The sequence below is a fragment of the Sus scrofa genome, chromosome 10, assembly GCF_000003025.6.
Source record: "Sus scrofa isolate TJ Tabasco breed Duroc chromosome 10, Sscrofa11.1, whole genome shotgun sequence".
Lineage (NCBI taxonomy): Eukaryota > Metazoa > Chordata > Mammalia > Artiodactyla > Suidae > Sus > Sus scrofa.
Window position 1 is genome coordinate 53,191,703 of NC_010452.4, and position 19,396 is coordinate 53,211,098.

The 19,396-nt window shown below is 36.8% G+C and overlaps 1 protein-coding gene across 28 annotated transcripts in view; it reads right to left on the reverse strand.

Moving 5' to 3' along the window:
• Positions 1-19,396, reverse strand: part of MLLT10 (myeloid/lymphoid or mixed-lineage leukemia; translocated to, 10) — a 243,296-nt gene that overhangs the window by 119,647 nt on the left and 104,253 nt on the right. For 20 of the 28 annotated variants that reach the window (XR_002336389.1, XR_002336388.1, XR_002336387.1 and 17 more), the window contains 3 exons: positions 11,088-11,191; positions 8,373-8,466; positions 6,101-6,196 (listed from right to left, as the gene is read on the reverse strand). Coding sequence is in view for 25 of the 28 variants with exons in the window: in XM_021064922.1 (XP_020920581.1) it covers positions 6,101-6,196; positions 8,373-8,466; positions 11,088-11,191 (294 nt within the window). In the remaining 3 variants the exon portion in view is untranslated. The remainder of the gene's footprint in view (positions 1-6,100; positions 6,197-8,372; positions 8,467-11,087; positions 11,192-19,396) is intronic. The other 8 variants (XM_021064944.1, XM_021064939.1, XM_021064938.1 and 5 more) reach the window with 3 other exon arrangements.

A 19,396-nucleotide genomic window follows, 5' to 3' on the forward strand; every position in this document is an offset into this window, starting at 1 on the left:
ATGTACAGTAAAGATATGAAATCATCCACACACAATTATGCTATCAAAATCAGAAGTTGAGAAGAGGGATTTCCCGTCGTGGCTCAGTGGTTAACAAATCCGACTAGGAACCACGAGGTTGCAGGTTCCATCCCTGGCCTTGCTCAGTGGGTTAAGGATCCGACGTTGCCGTGAGCTGTGGTATAGGATGCAGATGAGGCTCGGATCCCACGTTGCTGTGGCTCTGGCATAGGCCAGTGGCTATAGCTCCGATTAGACGCCTAGATCCTCCATATGCCGCAGGAGCAGCCCTAGAAAAAAAGGCAAAAAAAGACAAAAAAAAAAAGAAAAGAAAAGAAATTGAGAGAAGAGAGGATACAAATTCAGGACATTGGAGATGCACTTGCAATTAAGAGACCAACAACTAACAATCTTATATATATATATAGACTCCTATATCAAAACTTCAGAGCAACTGCAAATCAAAAATCTACAATTGACAAACTAATAAGAAAAATTAACTCAAATATAACACAACTCAAATATAGTCATCAAACTACAACAACTCAAATATAGTCATCAAACCACAACAGGACAGAACAAGCAAAGAAGAGAAGAAAAAAGAGCAACATAAACAAATCCAAAACAGTTACTAAAATGGCAGTAAGAACATACATATCAATAATTATCTTCAATGTTAACAGACTAAATGCTCCAATCAAAAGACACAGACTGGCCAAGTGGATACAAAAACAAGACCCATATATATGCTGTCTTCAAGAGACCCACTTCCGTTCTAAGGACACACACAAATTGAAAGTGAGAGGATGGAAGAAAATATTCCATGCATACGGGAATCAGAGGAAAGCTGGAGTAGCAATACTCATATCAGACAAAATAGACCTTAAAATGAAGAGTATTTTAAGAGACAAGGAAGGACACTACATAATGATCAAAGGATCAATCCAAGAAGAAGATATAACAATTTTAAACATCTATGCACCCAACATAGGTTCACCACAATATATAAAGCTAACAACCCCAAAAGGAGAAATAGACAATAACACAATAATAGTGGGGGACTTTAACACCCCACTTACAGCAATGGACAGAGCATCCAGACAGAAAATCAATAAGGAAATACAGGCCCTGAATGAAGCATTAGACCAGATGGACTTAATAGATATTTATAGGGGAGTTCCCCTCGTAGCACACTGGAAACGAATCTGACTAGGAACCATGAGGATGCAGGTTCGATCCCTGGCCTCACTCAGTGAGTTAAGGGATCTGGCATTGCCGTGAGCTGTGGTATAGGTCTCAGATGTGACTCAGATCTGGCATTGCTGTGGCTCTAGTGTAGGCTGGCAGCAACAGCTCCAATTTGACCCCTAGCCTGGGAACCTCCACATGCTGTGGGTGCAACCCTAAAAAAAAGACAAAAGACAAAAAAAAAAAAAAAAAAAGATATTTATAGGACATTCCATCCAAAAGTAACAGAATACACACTCTTCTCAAGTGCACACAGAACATTCTCTAAGACTGATCACATCCTCAGCTACAAATCAAGCCTCGGTAACTTTAATATCTTCCAGTACTTGTAAGCTAACAATTAACTTGCCAATTTCATGGGTGCTGGAAGAAGACACAAGACTCCTGGGTTGGATATAAAGGGTTTTATTACTCATGGCAACAACAATAGCTAGAGTGTCAGCATTTTACATTGGTTCCCAAAGCTCCAATTCTGACAGAACAACCTGAAAGGGGCCAGGGGACACTTGCACACACAACTTGGGTTTAGGGAACCCAATTCTGAACAGTAAGCATGCCTGCCAATTACCCTAGAAAGAGATATTATCTCTCTACTCCCAAGGCTATACACAAATCTGCTATTGCTCTAGATGGTGCATCTACTTCCCAAGGGTGGTCATTATATAAAAACTTTGAAAAGAATCTGGAATAAAAGTAGTGCAAGATGTGTACAAATGTGAGTGACCCATGGAGAACTGTCTTCCAACAACTGATGTCAAAAGAATCAATGAAATATTAAACCACTATGATCTAGTCTTTCTTCACAACTTTGTAGATGACTCACTCTCTTACTTGTTCTTGGATTCTCACTGAGTTCCTCCAGGCTCTTGCCCCAAGAGTTCCTCCAAATCTGTATGCCCTTATTCCCTAATTTCAACACTTTTGAAAACAATTTATCTGCTTATAATAATACCCAACATGCCTAATAAAATCTCCCCTAGAATTCTGCCCACATCTATTTTCTCTGCTTCATTATCCAGATGAGCAAGTTGTTAACAGAAAGGGTAGGGGGTCCCCAGAGAAAGAGCGCCAGGTATAGCTTTTTTGACATAAGAGAAATCATTTTTGGCTGAAGTCATTTTGTGATCTAAGCCTGGCTGCAATGCTTGTCACTGAACAGGTCTACATAATTGATGCTCTTAATACCTAGGAATAAATGTGACCAAAGAGATGAAAGACTGATACTCTGAGAACTATAAAACATTAAATAAGGAAACTGAGGAGGACTTGAAGAAATGGAAAGATATTCCATGCTCCTGAACTGGAAGAAATAATATCACTAAAAAATGGTCATACTAACCAAAGCAGTCTACAGTTTTAATGCGATCCCTGTCAAATTACCCATGACATTTTTCATAGAACTAGAACAAATAATCCAAATGTTTATATGGAACCATAAAAGACACAGAATTGCCAAAGCAATCCTTAGGAAAAGAAAAACAAAGCAGGAAGCATATCACTCCCAGACTTCAGACATTACAAAGCTACAGTAATCAAGACAGTGTGTTACTGGTACAAAAACAAACATACACACCAATGGAACAGAATAGAGAACCCAGAAATTAACCCACACATCTATAGTCCATCTTCAACAAAGGAGGCAAGAATACAAAATGGGAAAAAGACAAGACTCCTCAGCAAGTGGTGCTGGCAAAACTGGACAGCTGCATGTAAATGAGTGAAACTAGAACACACCCTCACAACATGCACAAAAATAAATTCAAAATGGCCTAAAGACTTAAACTAAGACATGACACCAAAAAACTCCTACGAGAGAACAAGGGCAAAACATTCTCTGACATAAACCTTACAAATGTTTTCTTAGGTCAGTCTCACAAGGCAACAGAAATAAAAACAAACAAACGGATCCTAATCAAACTTACAAGATTTTCACAGTAAAGGAAACCATTAAAAAAAAACAAAAACATAACCTATGGAATGGGAAAAAATAGTTGCAAACGGTACAAATGACAAGGGCTTAATCTCCAAAATATACAAACAACTCATACAACTCAACAACAAAAACCAGGAGTTCCCATCATGGCTCTGACTAGCATCCATGAGTACTGGGGTTCAATCCTTGACCTTGCTCAATGGGTTAAGTATCCAGCATTGCTGTGAGTTGTGGTGTAGGTCACAGACACGGTTCAGATCCCATGTTACTGTGGCTGTGTTGTAGGCTGGCGGCTTCAGTTCTGACTGAACCCCTAGCCTGGGAACCTCCATATGCCCAAGTGTGGCCCTAAAAAAGAAAAAAAGAAAGAAAAAAGAAAAAAAAAGGCCAAAAATCCAATAAGAAAACCAAACAGTCTAATCAAAAGATGTGCAGAAAACCTAAATAGACATTTCTCCAAAGAAGACATATGGATGGCCAGGAGACATGTGAAAAAATGCTCAACATCACTAAATACTAGAGAAATGCAAATCAAAACTACAATGAGGTACCACCTCACATTGGTCAGAATGTCAATCATTAGTAAGTCTACAAATTAGAAATGCTGGAGAGGGTGTGCAGAAAAGGGAACCACCCCCCTACACTGTTGGTGGGAATGTCAACTGCTACAACCACCATGGAAAACAGTATGGAAGTACCTCAGAAAACAAAATATAGAACTACCATATGATCCAGCAATCCCACTCCTGGGCATATATCCAGACAGAACTTTCATTCAAAAAGACACATGCACTTGCATGTCATAGCAGTACTATTCACAACAGCCAAGACATGGAAACAATCTAAATGTCTATTGACAGATGAACGGATTAAGAAGATGTGGTACATATATACAAGGGAATACTACTCAGCCATAGAAAGAACAAAATCATGCCATTTGCAACAATCAACATGGATGCAGCTAGAGATTCTCATACTAAATGAAGAGAAAGAGAAAGACACATACCATATGTTATTACTTATATGTGGAATCTAAATTATGGCACAAACGAACCTATCTACAGAGAAGAAACAGACACACAGACAGAAGAACAGATTTGCGGCTGCCAGAGGGGAGAGGAGAAAGAATGGGATGGACTGGGAGTTTGGGGTTAGTAGATACAAACTATTACATTTAGATTGGATAGGCAATGAGGCCCCACTAAACAGCGCAGGGATCTATAGCCAATCTCTAGGGGTACACCATGACGGAAAATAATCTAAGAAAAGAAATGTGTATATATGGGTGTATGTTTGTATATATAAGTATATGACCGGGTCACTTAACTATATAGCAGAAATTGGCATAATATTATGAAATAAATATACCTTAATAAAAAGATAAGTAATTATATATTAAAAAGGACCATCATTGGTATGATTTCCATCTTCACAATTTAAAAGCCCTACTAAGAATTCTTCATTCACGGATTTAAAAGCTTAAATAAAATCTCAAGATGTTTGTTATAAACAGTGCTAATTACACCAAACCTGCCCTTTTTCCATCAACAATCCAAACAATAGACAGTCACTCTACCTTTCTCACTCTCACAAAACCATTTCATTAAAGAATGTAAAATGAATGTATGTACTTGCTGCCTAAGCCTAAGATCTACCAAAAATATGTAAATGTAACAAATGTTCTAAAGAATATAAAGTTATAATTATTTCAGCCATAATTGGAAAATTAATCTCAAAACAAAAAACTAAAGCTTTTAAAACACTTATCGTGGAGTTCCCCGTCATGGCGCAGTGGTTAACAAATCCGACTAGGAACCATGAGGTTGCGGGTTCGATCCCTGCCCTTGCTCAGTGGGTTAACAATCCGGCGTTGCCATGAGCTGTGGTGTAGGTTGCAGACGTGGCTCGGATCCCGCGTTGCTGTGGCTCTGGAGTAGGCGGTGGCTACAGCTACGATTCAACTCCTAGCCTGGGAACTTCCATATGCCGCGGGAGCGACCCAAGAAATGGCAAAAAGACCAAAAAAAAAAAAAAAAAAAAAGTTTATCTTGAAAAACAAATTCTAACCAAATTCAAATTTTTTAAATAACATTAGCATTTCAATCATGCTCCTAAATTCTAAGTATTTACGAACATGAAAATGCTAAAAGATTTGGTTTTCAATAAAAACTGTAGAAATAGTCTCCAAACTAGTTTATACCCACTGTTTAATATTCTTTTCAAATTAAAAATGTCCTTTTTATCTTCACTTTATTAAAAAAAATTCATAGTAGTATCCTTTTCCTATGTGGGCAATATGTCCTATGAACGATTCTACAGTACTTATAATTAGCTTACTAAAAATTATTCATATCCTTTACAATAAGTAAAAATGTAAGCAGAAAACAGGTAAGTCAGAAGAAGACAGATTAGTATTAGGTAAACTTTTAGTGTTTTAATTAAAAAACAAAATATTCTCAAATAGTATGACATTTTGTTGTTAAAAAGTAATAATAAACCATTAGCACCTTTGGGGGGAAAAACAGTAAAGAATTTATAGAACTTCAAAATTACAAAGAGGAAAGGCTGATAGGATTTTTACTTACATGTGAAATAATCAGTTACTAATATATAGCAACAAACCATTACTGCTAAAATCACTTAAAGATTTCAAAAGATGACCACATGCAAGAAATCCCTCTCAGGCTTTCAATCAAGTTTTCAATATTTCAGATTTTCAGTTGAAATGGGTACAATCATATTCACAAATATGGCATATTATTTTAAACCTACTCTTTGACTTAATACACTGTATTAGTCAATTTTCTCAGTATTTCAATGTCTTCATTCAGCTATCAAGAACTTAATTTTATCTAAAAAAGGAAAAAAAAATCTATTAAGTAGATGTGCTACATATTTAGCAACAACAAATCCACTTACTTTTTTCTCTTTCTCATGATGTTTATCCTGAGAGTGAGAGGAAGAATCACTTAAACTTTGATCATATGACCTATTAGATCCCCGTTTGCTCTTTTTCTAAAAAAGAAAATATATATACATATAGGTATATGTATATAAAATTTTTTAAATAATCTTTTTGTCAGGTTTAAACCAATTCAAGTGTGAAGTATTTAAAAATGTCCACCGAAGGAAAAAAAAGGCTATTTCAAATTATATAATCCAATTCAGACACCATCCATATATTATCTACTTCATTGTAAAGGAAAATCTAACCCTAACTTTAACCTTAATGCCATATTTTTGTACATTTACTAAAATATGTGAAAATAAACTATATTTTCAAATAAGCAGTAGCTTATTTGTCATTTTATCACAAAACCACCTCATTAAAGAGATCAACTATAATTTTCAATGCGTGCTTTAAAAAAAACAAAAGATGTTTCAACCAAAAACAGAGAATGCCATATTGAAGAAGGATGACAAGTCTACAAGAAAAGAAAATATCTGAAGAGCTACTTCATGCCATGAAGAAAAGCTAGAAGCCTTTCAATCTCATACTTTCAGCATTAAGGCATACAGTTTTCTAAATATTTGTCTCTGCAGTTCATATGGAAAAAGAATGAAAGGAAATGTCAGTATTAGACCCATGCATTTTTCAAAGCATTACATATTTCTATTTAGAATACTTACACGGTTTCATAATAAAGACAGTGAGAGTTATCTGAGAGGTTAAAACTTGATGATATCATAACTAGTTTTAACTAGATAAAAATGACTATAAAAAGATGTTCAAATCCCATGCAAACATACAGCTTATACAATCTTATAAAATTATTAAACAGGAGTCCCGGTTGTGGCACAGTGGAAATGAATCCGACTAGAAATCATGAGGTTGAGGGTTTGATCCCTGGCCTCGTTCAGTGGATTGAGGATCCAGTGTTGCCAAAAGCTGTGGTGTAGGTCACAGATGTGGCTCAGATCTGGCATCGCTGTGGCTGTGGCGTAGGCAGGCAACTGTAGCTCCAATTGGACCCCTAGCCTGGGAATTTCCATATGCCGCAGGTGTGGCCCTAAAAAGACAAAGAAAGACAAAAATTATTAAACGGACTTTTTTCCCAATTAGCAAAAGAGAAAACAGCATATTAATAGCTAACAATGAAAAAATATTGTTTATATAAAACTTCAAATTCCATTTTTGTTATTTCTAGATTTTATCTATTACCATCTCTCATTTAAAAAATGAAGATTCCAATATGCTTTTAACTTCCAAAAGCAAATTTTCAATTTTACTTTTTCAAAATTTCTTAGAACACTTCTAGGTTCTTTGTCAGTCATTAAAATCAAAGTCTTCAGTATCAAACTACACATACATGCACACACACACACACTCTTAAATATTTCATATGAATGAACCAGATTATTGGAGTAATGAGCTGCTCATTTCATAAGAAAAGGGCCCCTAATGATAAAAAGAAAGAAAAAGCCCTACTCACAAAGGAAAGGTAACAATAAAAATAATAATAAGACACTAAAGAAAAACAAAGAAGAATTAAACTTTCAGTCTACAAATCTGATTGTTAGCACAAATGCTGAGAAACAGACACCTGGGGCATTAAAGAAATACTGATCTTTCAAAGAAATAGGAACACAAAATATATAATGGTTGATCAAATATTGCTGCCTTAATCATCCATGCTACTGTGTAACAATAAAGACTGATGAAACTAAAATAGTCCCAAAGTCATATTTAAATATATTTTTCTCAAGATCTTTAACCAAGAAGTTAACAAGGGTCTTATTTCAGTGCTACTTATCTCCAAGTAAATAAAAAATGAAAATAAATAATAAAATGGATAATACTAATAAAGCAAAAAATGAGAAACAAATGATAGAAAATCACAAAATATATAATCAAATGTCAAAATTCAAATTACCTGAAAGCAATGGAAAATTATAAATTCTTTACACTTTCTTTCTGCTAAACATATAACCAACATTTACTATTAACTAGTAACATATATTCTAAATTAAAATGTTTTGGAATATTCACCTTTATAAATGAACCCAAGCAAAACAAAATATTTTAAAATTGCTAGAGCTTTTAATTCCCAATAAAGAACATGATAAGCAAACAATCTCAAGCAAAAGCAACCCCAAAAAAAGAATGGCTATTGATTGTGCCCTTTCCATAAAAGACTCAACTCTATTGTCAAAACTAATTATCATTTTTAAAGTAAAAACAAATTCTTACCAGCTTACTAAAATGGTATTTACAGTAGCCACAGTATTGGACATTATCTGCACCATTACCTTCCTCTTCACAAAGTAGTCCAGCAAACTGAGCACTGAAAAGAAAAACCAAGTATATCAATAAAATTTGAAACCACAATGTATATATGTAAAAAAATTAAGGAGTTCCCTATGGCTCAGTGGGTTAAGGATCTAGCACTGTCACCTCTCTGGCTTGGGTAACTGCTGTGGCATGGGTTTGATAACTGGCCCAAGAACTTCCACATGTAGAAGGCACAGCCAAAAAAATAAATAAAAATTCACTTCCAAGCCCGTAAAGTTTCTAAGAAGACTTTACACCTAAGAGAAAAGGAAAAAATAAATGCTTTATTCTAGGCTTTATTCTTTCCTTGAGACCAAGAAAATTTCACCCCATGGTGTGACTGATATATTTTTTAAGTTATATATATGTTTTAAAATAAACTGTTAATCTATCTCTAATAAGGATGAAGATTATTTCATGATTTAAGTAAACAAAGAGACATTAAATGTCTTTACGATATCACCACTGCCCCAAACTTAACACTTCATTTTACTTTTCAATCTATATCACAGATACAACTGGAAAAGTCAGGCCTCTAAAGGGCTGATATGACATGTGATGATACTTATCCATGAAGATTACACATTGTTAGAAAGAAAATGTTTCAAGTCATAGCACAGTACAGCAGTTAAGAAAACCATAAGCTGTTCTTTCCAGTCAAAAACAATGGAAGAGGGAGTTCCATCGTGGCGCAGTGGAAAAGAATCCGACAAGTATCCATGAGGATGGATTCCAGTTCAACCCTAACCTGGGAACTTCCATATGCCACAGACACAGCCCTAAAAAGTAAAAAACAAACAAACAAACAACAACAACAACAAAACAGGGAGTTCCCATCATGGCGCAGCAGAAACAAGTCCAAGAAGGAACCATAAGGTTACAGGTTCAATCCCAGGCCTTGTTCAGTGGGTTATGGATCTGGCATTGCCATGAGCTGTGGTGTAGGTTGCAGATGCAGCTCAGGATCCTGCGTTGCTCTGGCTATGATGTAGGCCGGTAGGGGTCCATAGCTCCGATTGGACCCCTAGCGTGGGAACTTCCATATGCCACAGGTACAGCCCTAAAAAGAAAAAAGAAAAAAAACAAAAACAAACAAACAAACAAACAAACAAAAAAAAACAATGGAAGAAATGGAATTGAAACCTCAGCGTTCCTGCCAGCTCAGGTCACGGTAGGGGTGCTTAGGTTCAATCCCTGACCCAGGAACTTCCATATGCTGTGGATGTAGCCATAAAATTTAAGAGAGAGAGACAAAGGGAGATAAAGGAGGGAGGAAGGAACAAAGAAAGAAGGCAAGGAAGGGAAACTAAAGCTACGATGTTCATATATTTAAAAAACACAAAGTGCTGAGGAGTTCCCTGTGATGCAGGTTCGGTCCCTGGCCCAGAACTTCCACATGCCCCAAATGTGGCTAAGGAAAACACAAAAACAAAACAAAAGTGCTAAAGTTTATAATCATCTTGTCAATCTGACTTTCCAATTTTAATATTACAAAATTACAGTACTAGTATATATATCATACATAAGAAAGGCCTTTCATCATTAGAAAATTTACAACATTAAGAGAATTCATAAAAAGCAAAAATCTTTTTCATTCCCCAAAAGTAATCTAAAATAGGCTTGATAAATCCACATACTAAAAGTTCAGGAAATACAAAAAAAAAGTCATTTTGGCTGCTAAATGTAGAACAGTCCTTAAAATTTATAAATACATGAATTATTCCCCTTTTATTTTTAGCTGCTGTCTATTATGATGAATGTTGGTTTTAGAATAATTTTTGCTCTTGAAATTTTAAGCTCAAAAAAAAAAAAAAAATCTAAGTAACATTTTTTTTTTCTTTTTAGAGCCACAACTGAGCATATGGAAGTTCCCAGGGTGGGGGCGAATCGGAGTTACAGCTGCCAGCCTATGCCACAGCCACAGCCACAGCCACGCCAGATCGAAGCTGCGTCTGCGACCTACACCACAGCTCACATCAACGCCAGATGTTTAACCCACTGAGCAAGGCCAAGGATCGAACTCACATCGTCACGGATCCTAGTCAGGTTCACTACCACTAAGCCATGACAGGAACTCCAAATCTAAGTAACTTTTTTAAGGAATAACCACTGTACCACTGATGATGGCAACTGCTGCTTTCTTCCCTCTTGAAATACAGACAGTGTAAAAACACTATCATTCATTAAATCCTTGCTAGTATTTCAGGCACTAAGTTTATCTACATTAACTCTTTTAATCCTAATAAATCAAATGGTAGGTAACAAACACATTTTTTGTTTGTTTGTTTTGGTCGTGCCTGCTGCACACGGAAGCTCCTGAGCCAGGGATTAAACCCATGTCACAGCAGTGACACCAGATCCTTAAACTCCTGTTAAGGAGGCCACCACAGGACTCCTAAGCACAAATATTTTAAACAAAACGTAACAGAATAAGACACTAGAACCAGGGTCCATCTACTGGAAATGCACTCTGGCAAATATTCTCAATTATTAGAAATATCTTCATCATAAATAAGTAAAAACAAACATAGAATCTACCCCAGTAGAATTTACTTTAAATATTTGGGTACCTAAGTATTTAACTTAGAAGGTATTTCCAATTTAAGTTCTGTACAATGATGGAAACATATTTACCAGGTCACATGGAAAGCCTGTCGACATCCATGTTTATTACATGTCATGCAAGCACCAGTGGCTGCCTTGCTTTCTCTTCCTTGTTCATCACAAATGTAGCAAGTCTTAGGGTAGAGAAACAAAACAAAACAAAAAACAAAAATGAAATGAAACAAAACCTTGCAAGTACTTTACACAAATCTGGATTTTATAGTTATCTTCAGAAGTCAAGATCAAGTTTACTATCTAACCTACCTTACTTCAAAACATGAACTGATATTTTTCTTAATGTAATCTAATTTTTACAAACAATACAAACATGAAAACATCAACAAAGACCTCAATAGTCCTAGTAGGATTTCCCCTTAGATTCAAAATTCCCAGAAGATAGGAAGAATCTCCAAGGACACTGAGGCCAGGGGGCAAGAAAAAGCAGATTCCACTTCAGTCTTAAAATCTCCTCACCAATATTTAACTGATTCCTGTAACAAAAGTGTAAAAAGAGATTTGTCTTCCTTTTCTACTGAAAATAAACATATCTTAAGGAATGTGATGCAGGAGCTGGGATGTAAAAGGTAAAGGACAATCCTACATGAGTTAGTGAGCTTTGGGCCATTCTAACTGTCCACAAGAACATCACATGGACTATCATTCAGCCCTGCCAACATGACACAGTAGGCCTTGAAAAGGACACTTTAGGAGAGCAGATGTGCCCTCAAGAAGTATCAGCCAATGAACACTCCCAGCAACTTTGACATCTATCTGGTCCTTTTCCCAGATGAAAATAGCTGATAAGACAGTACCACTTTTTCATGAAAGACTAAATTACATAAATGGCAATCTACAAGTGTATAATGAATAAAATTATCAACTAACTAGAAATTGAGTGCATAAAACATATCATCAGATAATACAATTCTAAAAAGAAATTAATGTCTGAACCATAATAAAGTATGACCCAAGCCAACTTCAACAGGACATGTATTTTTAAGACTTGGAGAGGTTTCCCCAAAATACACTATGGTGTCAAATAAGACCATTTAACAATATTTTTAAGAACAAAGATCCAAAAAAGCCTAATATCTATTCAGACAAACAAGTTTCAATTTCTCTGCTGAAAGACAAGGATTCAGGCTGAATTGAAAGACAAAAATCTATACCTCTAAAAAGTAAAATTCACAAGCTACAAAACTAACCTAGACACGGTGAATAAAACCATCTCTAACTATTTAAATTACCAGAAGGCAGTGTCAAACAAAATATACAATGGAAGAATTTAAAATGTTTTAGCCTATAAATGTTCAGTAAGATTTTAAAAAGAACAGAGCAGATTGAAACAGTAACATTTTATACAGCAAAATTCAGGGAATAAAATGGAAACTGGCCTCAAAGAAGTATCTCAGTAACTTCCAAAAGAGCTGACAGTGAAAAGATACCATCATATGACCATTTGATAAAAGTAAAACTATGATGGACATTAAAAAGAAAAAGATGCAGGCCTTCTAGACTTCTGGACTGGCAGAGTAAAGAGGTCCATGGATTCTCTCCTCGGTGAATGAACCATTTCACAGATGAAAATGAATCATTTAAAATCTCTGTATCAGGCATTCTTAAAAAAAGAAGAAAAATCTCAAATCGACAGCTTAACCAACCACCTAAATGACTTAGAAAAAGAAAAACAAACAAAACTTAAAATCAGCAGAAGTAGGAAAACATAAAGATCAGAGCAGAAATCAATAAAATAGAGATTCAAAAAACAATAGAAAAAAATCAATAAAACCAAGAGCAGATTCTTTGAAAAGGTAAACAAAATTGACAAACCGCTGGCCAGAATCACCAGGAAGAGGAGAGAAAAAAACCCAAATAAACACAATAGGAAATGAAAAAGGAGAAATCACAACGAATACTGCAGAAATACAAAAAACCATAAGAGAATGTTATGAACAATTGTAGGCCAACGAATCTGACAACCTAGAAGAAATGGACAACTTTCTAGAAACTTACAGCCTGCCAAAACTGATCAAGAAGAAACAGATCAACTGAACAGACTGATCACTAGAAATGAAATTGAATGTCATAAAAATACTCCCTACAAATAAAAGTCCAGGACCAGATGGCTTCACAAGCAAATTCTGCCAAACATGCAAAGTTGAAGAAGAAGGAACACACCCAAAGACATTCTTTGGTGCCACCATCACCCTAATACCAAAACCATACAAAGATACCACAAAAAAAGAAAACTAAAGGCCAATGTCTCTGATGAATATAGACTCAAAAATTCTCAACAAAAATTTAGCAAACCAAATCCAACAACATATAAAAAAGATCATACACCACGACCAAGTGGGATTCATCACAGGTTCACAAGAATGGTAAAACGTGAGCAAATCGACCAGCGTCATACACCACATTAATGAAAGAAAAATCAAAAACCACATGATCATCTCAATAGATGCAGAAAAAGCATTTGACAAAGTCCAACATCCATTCATGATCAAAACTCTTACCAAAGTGGGTTTAGAGGGAACATACCTTAACAAAATAAAAGCCATTTATGACAAACCCATAGCAAATATAATATTCAATGGAGAAAAGCTGAAAGCCTTCCCACTAAAATCTGGAACAAGACAAGGATGCCCACTCTCACCACTTTTCTTCAACATAGTATTGGAAGTCCTCACCACAGCAATCAGACAAACAAAAGAAATAAAAGGTATCCAAATTGGAAGAGAAGAGGTAAAATTGTCACTGTATGCAGATGACAAGATACTATATATAGAAAACCCTAAGGACTAAACCCAAAAACTACTCAAACTGATCAACAAATTCAGAAAAGTAGCAGGGTAGAAGATTAACATTCAGAAATCAGACGCATTTCCATATACTAACAATGAAAATATCAGGAAAGGAATACAAAAATACAGTACCTCTTAAAATTGCACCCCAAAAAATCAAATACCTGGGAATACACCTGACCAAGGAGGTAAAGGACTTATATGCTAAGAACTATAAAACAATAATCAAGGAAATTAAAGAGAATGCAAAGAAATGTAAAGATATTCCATGCTCCTACATTGGAAAAATTAATATTGTAAAAATGGCCATACTACCCAAAGCAATCTAAGATTCAATGCAATCCCTAACAAATTACCCATGCCATTTTTCACAGAGCTGTTTGGAACAAACAATCCAAAATTTTTATGAAACCACAAAAGACCCAGAATTGCCAAAGCAATTCTGAGGAACAAAAACAAAGCAGAAGGCATAACTCTCCCAGGCTTCAGGCAATATTAAAAAGCCACAGTCATCAAGACAGTGTGGTACTGGTACCAAAACAGACATATAGACCAATGGAACAGAATAGAGAACTCAGAAATAAACCCAGACATCTACAGTGAATTAATCTTCAGCAAAGGCGGCAAGAATATAAAATGGGAAAAAGACAGTCTGTTCAGCAAGTGTTGCTGGGAAAATTGGACTGCTGCATATACATTAATGAAACTGGAACACACCTTCACACCATGCACAAAAATAAACTCAAAATGGCTTAGACTTGAACATAAGACAAGACACCATTAAACTCCTAGAAGAAAATATAGGCAAAACATTCTCTGATATCAACCTTACAAATGTTTTCTCGGGTCAGTCTTCCAAGGCAGCAGAAATAAAAGCAAAAATAAACCAATGGGACCTAATCAAATGGACAAGCTTTTGCACAGCAAAGGAAACCATTAAAAAAAAAAAAAAAAAAAAAGGCAATTTACAGAATGGGAGAAAATAGTTTCTTTCAAAAGATGCAACAGACAAGGGCTTAATCTCTAAAACATACAAACAACTTGTACAACTCAATAGCGAAAAAGGCAACAACCCAATTGAAAAATGGGCAAAATACCTGATTAGACATATCTACAAAGAAGATATACAGATGGCCAACAAGCACATGAAAAAATTCTCCACATCACTAATTACTAGAAAAATCAAAACTACCATGAGGCACCACCTCACACCAGTCAGAATGGCCATCATTGGAGTTCCCGTTGTGGTGCAGTGGAAGCAAATCCGGCTAGGAACCATGAGGTTGTGGGTTCAATCCCTGGCCTTGCTCAGTGGGTTGAGGATGTGGCATTGCCATGAGCTGTGGTTTAGGTCACAGATGCGGCTTGGATCCCATGTTGTTAAGACTCTGGCTTAGGCCGGCGGCTACAGCTCCGATTGGACCCCTAGCCTGGGGACTTCCATATGCCGCAGGTACAATCCTAGAAAGACAAAAAAAGAAAAAAAGAAAAAAAAAAAAAAAAAAAAAAAAAAAAAAAAAAAAAAAAAAACGGCCATCATTAACAAGTCCACAATATACAAATGCTGAAGAGGGTGTGGAGAAAAGGGAACCCTCCTCAACTGTGGAAGGAATGTAAATTGGTACAACTGCTATAGAAAACAGTATGGAGGTACCTTAGAAAACTATGCATAGAACCACATGACCCAGCAATCCCACTCTTGGGCACATATTTGGACACGACTTTTCTTGAAAAAGACATGTGCACCCACATGTTTACTGAGGCACTATACACAATAGCAAAGACATGGAAACAACCTGAATGTCCATTGACAGATAACCGAATTAAGATGTGGTATATACATACAGAAAAAAAAATACACACACACACATATATAAAGGCATACTACTCAGCCGTAAAAAAGAACAAAATAGGAGTTCCCGTCGTGGCGCAGTGGTTAACGAATCCAACTAGGAACCATGAGGTTGCGGGTTCGGTCCCTGCCCTTGCTCAGTGGGTTAACGATCCGACGTTGCCGTGAGCTGTGGTATAGGTTGCAGACACGGCTCGGATCCTGCGTTGCTGTGGCTCTGGCGTAGGCCGGTGGCTACAGCTCCGATTCGACCCCTGGCCTGGGAACCTCCATATGCCATGGGAGCGGCCCAAGAAATAGCAAAAAAAAAAAAAAAAAAAAAGAACAAAATAATGCCATCTGCAGCAACATGGATGGAACTACAGACTCTCATACTAACTGAAGCAAGGCAGGAAGAGAAAGACAAACACCATATGATATCAATTATATCTGGAATCTAATACAGGGCACAAATGAACTTTCCCAAAGAAAAGAAACTCATGGACATGGAGAATAGACTTGTGGTTGCCAAGAGGGAAGGGGAGGTAGTGGGATGGACTGGGAATTTGGGGTTACTAAATGCAAACTATTGCCTTTGGAATGGTTAAGCAACAAGATCCTGGTGTGTAGCACTGGGAACTATATCTAGTCAATTATGATGGAACATGATAATGTGATAAAAAAGAATGTATACATGCATGTATAACTGGGTCACCTTGCTATATAATAGAAAATTGAAAGAACACTGTAAACCACCTATAATGGAAGTAATAAAAATCATTATAAAAAATAAAAATGAAAAAATAAATCTCTGTATAGGAGTTCCTGTCATAGCTCAGCAGAAACAAATCTGACTAGCATCCATTAGGACGCAGGTTCGATCCTGCACTGCTCGTATCCCACATTGCTGTGGCTGTGGTGTAGGCCAGTACCTACACCTCTGATTCAATCCCTAGCCTGGGAACCTCCATACGCCACAGGTGCAGCCCTGAAAAGACAAAAAAATTTAAAAAAATTAAATAAAGTCTCTATAAAATAAGCTACAAGGATATATATGCTTTACAACAAAGGAAATACAGCCAATATTTTATAAAACTATAAATGGAATAGAACATTTAAAAACTGTGAATCGCTATACTGTACAACTGTCAAGCCCAACACATCAAATAATAAACAACAGTAATCTACCAATAATGGGGGGGGTGGGGGGGTAGGAAAAAAGCATGGTAAAAGGAAGAGCAAAGAGAGAAACCAACCTCTGTGGCACCAAACCACCCAATACTCTAGGCCTCAACCTAAACACAGGGTATCATTAAAGGATGCCCAAGGGACAAGACAATCCCAATGGGCTCAGGAGACAGATTATCAGACTACAGAGAAGTATTCTCAGGTCTTGGAGCATAACAGAATTTTTCATCCTGTTGTTATAAACCTGCTTTACAGGAAGTTGCTCCTTTACCCCTTCCAAATCCTCCCTTAACGGAATGAGAATGTCTATCCTATATCTGTCCCACTACTGTGTCTAGGATGCAGATAACTTTCTATATATAACAGATGAAAAGAAATTTTGCCACAGGATGGGACCACACCCAGAGTATCATAGTCTCATTGGTAGGTCACTGACATGATTCAGAACATGGGATTTTGAAGTTCTGAGATTCTTATATTTAGACAACATTTTGAATTTAAGTTGATGCTGAAATGAATTAAGACTTTGGGAGATGCCGAGAAAGAACAGGAATATGACAAGAACATGACTTTAGAGGGGGGCGGGGCAGAGGTAAGACTATCATGTATTAGATTGTGTCCCCCTCAGAAAGTATATGAAGTCCTAATAATCAGAATGTGATCTCATTTGGAAAGGGGGTCACCAGACATATAACAAGTCAGGATGAGGTCACAGTGGGAAGAGTAAGCCCCTAATCCAAGATCACCAGTGTTCTTATGAGACAGTCACATGAGGGTATAGAGAAAAAGAACACCAACTGGATGGAGGCAGAGACTCAGGTGATAAATACATAACCCAGAGTTCCGTCGCGGCTCAGTGGTTAACAAATCTGAATAGGAACCATGAGGTTGCAGATTCGATCCCTAGCCTTGCTCAGTGGGTTAAGGATCCAACGTTGCTGCGAGCTGTGGTATAGGTTGCAGACACAGCTCAGATCCCACGCTGCTATGGATCTGGTGTAGGCCAGCAGCTACAGCTCCAATTAGACCCCTAACCTGGGAACCTCCATATGCTGTGGAAGTGGGCCTAGAAAAGGCAAAAAGACAAAAAATAAATAAATAAATACATAAGCCAAGAAATACTGTATACTCCTATATAACCTAATGAATTTTCTTTTTAACCCACCTGTGGCACATCGAATTTGCAAGACTAGCAGGCAAATCAGAGCTGCACCTAAGGCCTAACCACAGCCACAGCATCACTGGATCCTAGCTGCAACTGAGACCTACACTGAAACTTGGAGCAATGCAGGATCCTTAACCCACTAAATGAGGCCAGGGATTGAAACCACATCCTCACAATTTCGGGTCCTTAAGCCACTGAGCCACAAACAGAACTGCAACTAATAATTTTCAAAATTTTCAAACTTTTAATCACCCTGTTAAACGCCATCCCCTTCCCTGCCCAAAAAATTACAATTAATTTGTGTCTGTGAGTATTTTAAGTAACCAAAACCAAAAGACAAAGTGAAAAACTATCTGTACTATATACAGGCAAAAATTACTATCATTACTAAATGCTTTATAACTTAAATTATAACAGTTTAATAAGACATAAGTGGAGGACGGGATTAAGATGGCAGAGTAGAAGGCCTGGAGCTCAACTTCTCTCATAAAAGCAACAAAATTATAACCAATGGCTGAACAACCTTCAAGCAAATAAACTACAAACTATCAAAAAAGATATTCTCTCAACCAAATACTAGCAAAGCGAATTCAACACGAAATTAAAAGGACTGTACATCATGATGAAGTGGGATTTATCCCAGGGATGGAAGGATTCGTCAATATCTGCAAATCAATCAGTGTGATACACATTAAAAAACTGAAAAATAAAAACCAAATGATCCTTCAATAGATACAGAAAAAGGCTTTGACAAAATCCAACAGGCATTTCTGATAAAAACCTAAAAATCCTTCAGAAAGTGGACATAAAAGGAACCTACCTCAACATAATAAAGGCCATACATGACAAACCTAGAACTAACATGAGTCTCAATGGTGAAAAGCTGAAAGAACTCTCGCCGAGATCAGGAACAAGACAATGATGTCCGCTCTCACTACAACTATTCAGCATAGATTTGGAAATCCTGGCCACAGCAATCAGAGAAGAAAAATAAACAAAAGGAGAGTTCATATCATGGCTCAGTGGTTAATATATCCGACTAGGAACCATGAGGTTGTGGGTTCAATCCCTGGCCTTGCTCAGTGGGTTAAAGATCCGGTGTTGCCATGAGCTGTGGGGTAGGTCACAGATGCAGCTCGGATACCACGTTGCAGTGGCTCTGGCATAGGCTGGCAGCTACAGCTCCAATTGGACCCCTAGCCTGGGAACTTCCATATACCGTGGATGTGGCCCTAGAAAAGTCAGACAGACAGACAGACAGACAGACATAAATGGAATCCAAATGGGAAAGGAAGAAGTATAACTATCACTATGTGCAGATGACATGATACTAAACCTAGAGAATCCTAAA